The sequence below is a fragment of the Ictalurus punctatus genome, chromosome 28 (genome assembly GCF_001660625.3).
Source record: "Ictalurus punctatus breed USDA103 chromosome 28, Coco_2.0, whole genome shotgun sequence".
In the NCBI taxonomy this organism is placed as follows: domain Eukaryota; kingdom Metazoa; phylum Chordata; class Actinopteri; order Siluriformes; family Ictaluridae; genus Ictalurus; species Ictalurus punctatus.
In genome coordinates, this window is record NC_030443.2 from 17,480,958 (window position 1) to 17,488,457 (window position 7,500).

Genomic DNA, 7,500 nt, shown 5'->3' on the forward strand with positions numbered 1-7,500 from the left:
GTGTTCATTTCAAACATGATGACTTTTAAGCTAGACTTCAGAGTATTTGATATTGGCTTGTGAGAATCTTAATAAATATAATTCTAGTTAATTACGTTTATTAATGAGTAATGTGTACCGACTGGTGTTTACTTAATGAAATAATTCATTTAATAATAAACAGATCGCTGATCGGGTCTCACGTGTGCCGCACTCGATTAAAAATGACTGTAGTATTTCCCATCAAATAAAATCCAGTATTATTGTATGAAACCAGCTCAGCTGCTGTACCTCTCAAATGTACTCTAGAGGGCACAGAATACCCATAATGCACTCTGCTGGTGGTATAGTCGTGCATAGGGCACCATTTTGGACACACGATGAGTCAGTTCCAATTTGATCGTTACTTCTGCTCACATGATACGGTTTAGCCAATCAGAAGACAGCGGACAGGAATTATATGAAGGTTTGTTTGTAAATTGTCTTGAATAGCGAGGTGGGTGTGGCCGGCGAGGTGGGTGTGGCCTTAAATCTTTAAAGGGGCTATTGTGAAGTGTTTACGCTAACAAACGAAGCTTTAATAAGCACGTACTGTATTAGAAGGGAAGTTGAACGGTCCGGTCACCTTGTTAAAGGTGCAGTCAGTGACTTTAGCAGTTAGCTGGAGCTAGTCATTGCACTCAGACGAATCGCAGCCCTCTGATGGAGTGTCTGCTCCACAATGTGCATGCTCGAATGCTAGTGGAAGAGCCGGCACCTCTATTTCGTGATTCTTTAGATTAATGTTGATCTACGTCGTTCGTTTTTATATTGTCCATATTGTTTGAATTCAGCGAAATGTTTACTGATGTGAAAATCACTGAGCGCACCTTTAATCGAGGTCATCAGGCCGTGGTTACTCTGTTTATTAAAGAGCATCGTGTGCCGATTTGAACCGTCTGGTGTGAGTGATGTGATGAGCTGTTATGAACGTGGTTGTAATTTGTTTTAGTGTTCGAGTGAGGCGGAATAATGGAGTTCGCAGATTTGTGCAGATTAGCGCGTAGCCAATGCTGTTAATCTCCGGATCTCTGCAAGCAAAATGAATGAAGTAACCTTCAGTCTGACCCCTCAATCTGTCCTACAGGGTCACACACACACACACACACACACACACACACACACACACACACACACACACACTTCCCCCTCTCACACATTCACACACTCCCACCCTTACACAAGACATTAGAGGCTTTGATCTGAGTATGCAGAGATCTGACCTGTTCTAGGCGTTTTATATATGTGTGTGTGTGTGTGTGTGTGTGTGTGTTTGTGTGTGTGTGTGTTCAGGAGATGGTGACAGGTTGACAGAAGCTGGGGGAGAGCCTGCAGGTGGCCCTCTGACAGCACGCTGTACATGTGTCTCCTCTCATCAGACTAGAGCCGTCTCGCACACATACGCACACACGCACACACACACACATGCGCGCGCACACATACACGCGCACACACGCACACGCACACGCGCACACACGCACACAAGGACGCAAAAGCCCCCTAATGACTCAGGACTGCAGGTGGATTAATGAAGATGAATGGTCCTGAACACTGATATGAATGATGAGAGTTCGTACACCATCGCCCACAAACTATCAATGGACAGTCTGTCTGTCTGTCTGTCTGTCTGTCTATCTCCTTTTGTCTGTTTCTTTATCTGTCTGTCTTTCTGTCTCACTGTTTGTCTGGTTATCTGCCTGTCTGTCTATCTGTCTGTCTATCTCCTTTTGTCTGTCTCTTTGTCTGTTTCTTTGTCTGTCTGTCTGTCTCTCTGTTTGTGTGATTGTCTGTCTGTCTCTCTATCTGTCTGTTTGTCCATAAGTCGGTTTGTCTGTCTGTCTTTCTGACTGTCTGTTTATATGTCTGTCTTATCGTGTGTATGTCTCTCTCTGTCCGTCTGCCTTATTGTTTTTCTGTCTGTACGTCTGTCTACATACTCCTGTCTGTCTGCCTGCCTGTTTTCCCCCTGTAATTTCCCCTGTGCTGTCAGTCAAAACCGTCTGATCTTATCTATCCATCCCTCTATCCGTCCATCCATCTCATTCAGGACATCCATCATCCATTCATGTTCACTGCAGAACTTCAGGAGTTTATCGACACTGTGCCGTGTGAGAGCTCGGATTATCTCCGTGCCGTGTGAGAGCTCGGTTTATCTCCGTGCCGTACGAGAGCTCGGTTTATCTCCGTGCCGTGCGAGAGCTCGGTTTATCTCCGTGCCGTGCGAGAGCTCGGTTTATCTCCGTGCCGTGCGAGAGCTCGGTTTATCTCCGTGCCGTGCGAGAGCTCGGTTTATCTCCGTGCCGTGCGAGAGCTCGGTTTATCTCCGTGCCGTGCGAGAGCTCGGTTTATCTCCGTGCCGTGCGAGAGCTCGGTTTATCTCCGTGCCGTGGTGAGTTTGGCTCCAGTGGACGAATTGATAGCCAGAAACTCTGCAGCGTTCTCACAGCGCTCCATCACTCACAGCTCCGACTCGCCATTAAACTCTTTTTCCCTCTTTGGAAAGTCTGGACATTGATAAGCGATATCTGGGGCTGGTCCCAGAGGCAAAGCGAACGGTCACCAATCAGAACCGACGTCAGCGCCTGTCACTCAGTGAGTGACAGAGTGAGCCTGCGAGAGGGCGGGGAGACAGTGTGATGGACAGCTGGGAACAACAAATAGGAAATCAATGTAATCAGTGAGAAATGAGACGGAGTGCTTGGGCAGCAGGAGGGACTTCAATTATAAACTAGCTGTGTTTAGGGAATCTCTCTCTGTGTGTGTGTGTGTGTGTGTGTGTGTGATTGTTCACTGTCTGCAGCATGCGTCCAGCAGGCCTTGTTGTTATTTGTATTTTGTGGAACTGGCTGTGGCGGTGTTACGATACAGTTAATCAGTGTTATAAAGACGTCTGTGTTTCCCTGCACGGCTGATGTCTTGTTTCTGTTTGTGTACAGATCATAGTGATGAGCTTCGCTTCTACCTCATCCACATGACTGAGGTGAGTTAACTACAATTTACCCTGTCTGTCTGTCTGTCTGTCTGTCTGACTGTCTGTCTGGCTGCTTATTTCTCTGTCTGTCTATGTATCATTAAAATTCCTTTTTATCTGCATGTCTTATACACATCCATCTATCTTCCTGTCTATCCAACCATTTATTCCTCCATCTAGCCAACTGTTCATAAATCCATCCATCCATCTCTTCATCCACCCAGCCAACCATCTGCCCTTCTATCCAACCATTAATTTCTTGATTAAATCACTCTTCTATCCAGCTGTCTATCCAGTCATCCAGTCATCCATCCATTCCTCTGTCTGTCTGTCCAACTGTTCATTCCTCCATCCATCCACCATCCATCTGCCTAGCCAGCCTTTCATCGGTCTATCCAAGGATTCATTCCTCTATCTAGCCAATTGTCCATCCAACCAAACAACCAAGCATCCAACCATCCATTCCTCACAACCAACCAACCAAGCATCCAACCATCTGTCCATCCGTACGTCCATCCATCCATCCAACCAACCAAGCGTCCATCCAACCATCTGTCCATCCGTACGTCCATCCATCCATCCAACCAACCAAGCATCCATCCAATCATCATCTGTCCATCCGTATGTCCATCCATCCAACCAATCAAGCATCCATCCACCCATCTGCCCATCCATCCATCTGTCCATCCATCCATCCAACCAAGCAAGCATCCATCCACCCATCTGCCCATCCATCCATCCAACCAACCAAGCATCCATTCATCCATCTGTCCATCCATCCATCCAACCAAGCAAGCATCCATCCACCCATCTGCCCATCCATCCATCCAACCAACCAAGCATCCATCCACCCATCTGCCCATCCATCCATCCAACCAACCAAGCATCCATCCATCCATCTGTCCATCCATCCATCCAACCAACCAAGCATCCATTCATCCATCTGTCCATCCATCCATCCAACCAAGCAAGCATCCATCCACCCATCTGCCCATCCATCCATCCGTCCATCCATCCATCCAACCAACCAAGCATCCATCCATCCATCTGCCCATCCATCCATCCGTCCATCCATCCATCCAACCAACCAAGCATCCATCCATCCATCTGCCCATCCATCCATCCGTCCATCCATCCATCCAACCAACCAAGCATCCATCCATCCATCCATCCATCCATCCGTCCAACCAAGCAAGCATCCATCCATCCATTTATCCATCCATCCAACCAACCAACCATCCATCCATCCATTCCACACTAATGTAGTCATTTGTTAGTCAATGTTTGTTTCTTTAGTTCTGCACCGGCGCTACGATGCTAATGTAGCTAATGGATGTCAGTGTCACCCAAAACTTTTCTTTCCTACATACACCCAACTCTTCCTAAATCCGCTTCCAACGTGGTCCGCCTTTGTAATCTTATTTCGAAACAGAAACTTTTCGTTTCATATTTACGCAGCTGTGTATTTACGGAACAGATTCCGGGTGCGTTAAATTAGAGCATCCCCTCAGTGTGAAACTCAAGAACATGTCTTGGCTGATTGATCACATCGGTGACAAGTGGAACATTTTTCCACACCTTTCTTTATAGTAACACAGAAACTCCATTTGCTACTAGACTCCTCCGCCTCTCTTCTAATGCTTCTAATCCTCTTTACTCAAGTCTGTTTTCCTTTCCTCCCTGAGCGATTATCATCTACGTCACTGTCCTCTTTTTTTCCCCCCATTCCCTTCTTATAACAGCAGTGCATCGGCTAATTAAATCCCGATGAATTTTTTAACAACCTCTAGCCTATTTTAAACACAGCAGACGGGGACGACTAAAGCTTTCAACACATGGCCCACGGCTGTAGTAAGGGTAGGGAAAAAAAAAAAAAAAAAAGGAATGAAAATATGCGGTCTGTCCAATTAGTTTCCTAAAACGTAGCGTTTTTTCCGGGCGCGAGGTTGCGGCCGTGTGGTGTGTGATGTCGGAGATGTCGGAGTGTGATGACTCCAGCTGGGAGTTTGTAGCTGTCGCTTATGACAGGAAGTGACTCTGCGGGAGACGTGGCGATGACGGCATCCGTTTCATTCTGCATGTCACCCCTCGGCCTGCCACTCGTTTTTTTTTCTTTTTTTTCTTCGTAACGAGCAGCTTTATTTATTTCTCCTTCTGCAGAGGAGGACATGTGTCAGTGCAGCATGGAGACATCTTCCTACTTCCTGCTTGTGTCCAATGATTTAAAGTAGTCCCAGTGATAAATTCCACACAAGCACCCTTTCAGGAGCCAGAATATGGTCCGTTATTAAATATACAAATGGCCGAGGAACGTGTTTTTAACATCGCTAGGACACGAGTGCGTATTAGGGTTAATCCAAGAATTAAAGCTAGAGCTGTTGGCCAAAGCCCAGGATGATAGTATGAGGGGCAGAACGGGACAAAACTGGACTGCGGAGAGGATAAGGAGTAACAAGATGGGACTCGTTTGTTATGCTGCTCGAATTTGATTGAATTTTTATTTTGTTTAAAAAAAAAAAAAAAAAAAAAAAAATCTGTATAGTGTTCTGTTCTATTACTGTTCAGTCATGCATTTTAATTTCATTCTTTTGCATTCTATTGTTCTCAACTCTATTCAGTTCAGTTCAATTCTACTCTTGGTTCATTCGGTTCTTCTAAACGCCGTACTCTTCTACGGCACTCTGTTGGTTCTATGTCCTGGCACTGTGTTCTATTCTATCGGGCTCTATTCCGCCGCACTCGTCTACTGCTCTCTCTTCCATTGTACCCTTCCATTCTATTCGACTCTATTCTGTTCCATTCGATTCTATTTCACCCTGCTCTGTTTCATTCTAGCCCGTTCCATTCCGTTCTACTCTTTTTTTATTCTGTTGCACTCTACTGTGTTGTATTGTATTGCATTCTATATGATTCCACTGTATTCTATTTTATTCTGTAATTTGCAACCCGTCTCGATTCAATTCAGTTGCACTCTGTTCTGTTTTTATTGCACTCGGTTCTGGTCTACTCTCTTCGGCTTCACTTCTTCTGTCGCGTTGTATTGTATTCTGTTCGATTCAACTTTATGCTATCCTGCTCTATTCTATCCTATTCTATTCTATCCTATTCTATTCTATTCTATCCTATTCTATTCTATTCTATCCTATTCTATTCTATTCTATCCTATTCTATTTCACTCTGCTGTTTCGTTCTAGTCCACTCCATTCTGTCCTGTTATATATATTTTTTTATTCTATTGCACTCTATAGTATTGTTTTGCATTCTATACAATTCCACTATATTCTATTTAACTCTATTCTATTCAATTCAATTGCACTCTGTTCTGTTTTTATTGCACTCTGTTCTGGTCTACTCTCTTCGGCTTCACTTCTTCTGTCGCGTTGTATTGTATTCTGTTCGATTCAACTTTATGCTATCCTGCTCTATTCTATCCTATTCTATTCTATCCTATTCTATTTCACTCTGCTGTTTCGTTCTAGTCCACTCCATTCTGTCCTGTTATATATATTTTAAAATTCTATCGCACGCTATAGTATTGTTTTGCACTCTATACAATTCCACTATTTTCTATTTAACTCTATTCTATTCAATTCAATTGCAATCTGTTCTGGTCTACTCTCTGCGCTTCACTTCTCCTCTTCTCTTCTATCCCGTTGCGCTCTCTTGTATCGTATTGTGTTCTATTCAACTCTACGCTGTCCCGCTCCGATCAATTCTCTTCTATGCTCTTCTCTTCGGTTCTATCGCACTGGGTTCTATCCCCTTCTGTCGTATGCTATTCCGTTCTGGCTGTTATATTCTATTCCACTCCGTGTGCCGCATGTGTCGCAATGTTGTGTTGTACTTTACTGCATTGTATTCTGTTCATCTCTGTACTATTCCATATCGGAACACAGGAAGACATTTCTACGATACACTTTATGGCACCGGTGCTGGTGTGAATGCGGAGGTATACTGGTGTGGGATGACGTGTGTCGTTGATGGAGCTGTGAACGTTTTGTGCGTACGGGGGAATGTTAGCAGTTTAATATTGATAGCGCAATAATTTTTAAAGCGTTATTAGCTCTTGTAGGGAAAACAGTTCAATGCTAGTAAAATCTTCTTGAAGTGGCAGTAGTTAAAGTTCTCTCTCTCTCTCTCTCTCTCTCTCTCTCTATCTCTGTCTCTCTGTAAATACTTGTTTATCGATTGCTGGAGATAGAGCACACCTTCGTCAGCGGTTTGTAATCAACGGCCGCAGCGGCCGTGACGGCGGAGCAGAGCCACCCCTGTTAGGGCCTGCGAGATATCGTTGGGTAGAGGGAGAAACTTGTCGCATGTTGTCGATCACCCAGCCTCGCATCATTTTCCTTCTCCTTCCCCAGGGCGCTAAATATGCAGTACACGTTTAATGGATCATAACGGCTGTGTGGAGGACCTTCATATTCCAGGAAAGTAATAAAAACATATGGTTTTCTTCGAGAAATGCTTTTTTTCTTTTTTTTTCTTCTGAGCATAAAAATGAGAAACAG

The 7,500-nt window shown here is 44.5% G+C and overlaps 1 protein-coding gene across 1 annotated transcript in view; it reads left to right on the forward strand.

Moving 5' to 3' along the window:
• Nucleotides 1-7,500, forward strand: part of rgs3a (regulator of G protein signaling 3a) — a 126,122-nt gene that overhangs the window by 34,953 nt on the left and 83,669 nt on the right. Inside the window, exon 9 of the mRNA XM_053676999.1 lies at nucleotides 2,955-2,998. Within this exon, the coding sequence (XP_053532974.1) occupies nucleotides 2,955-2,998 (44 nt within the window). The remainder of the gene's footprint in view (nucleotides 1-2,954; nucleotides 2,999-7,500) is intronic.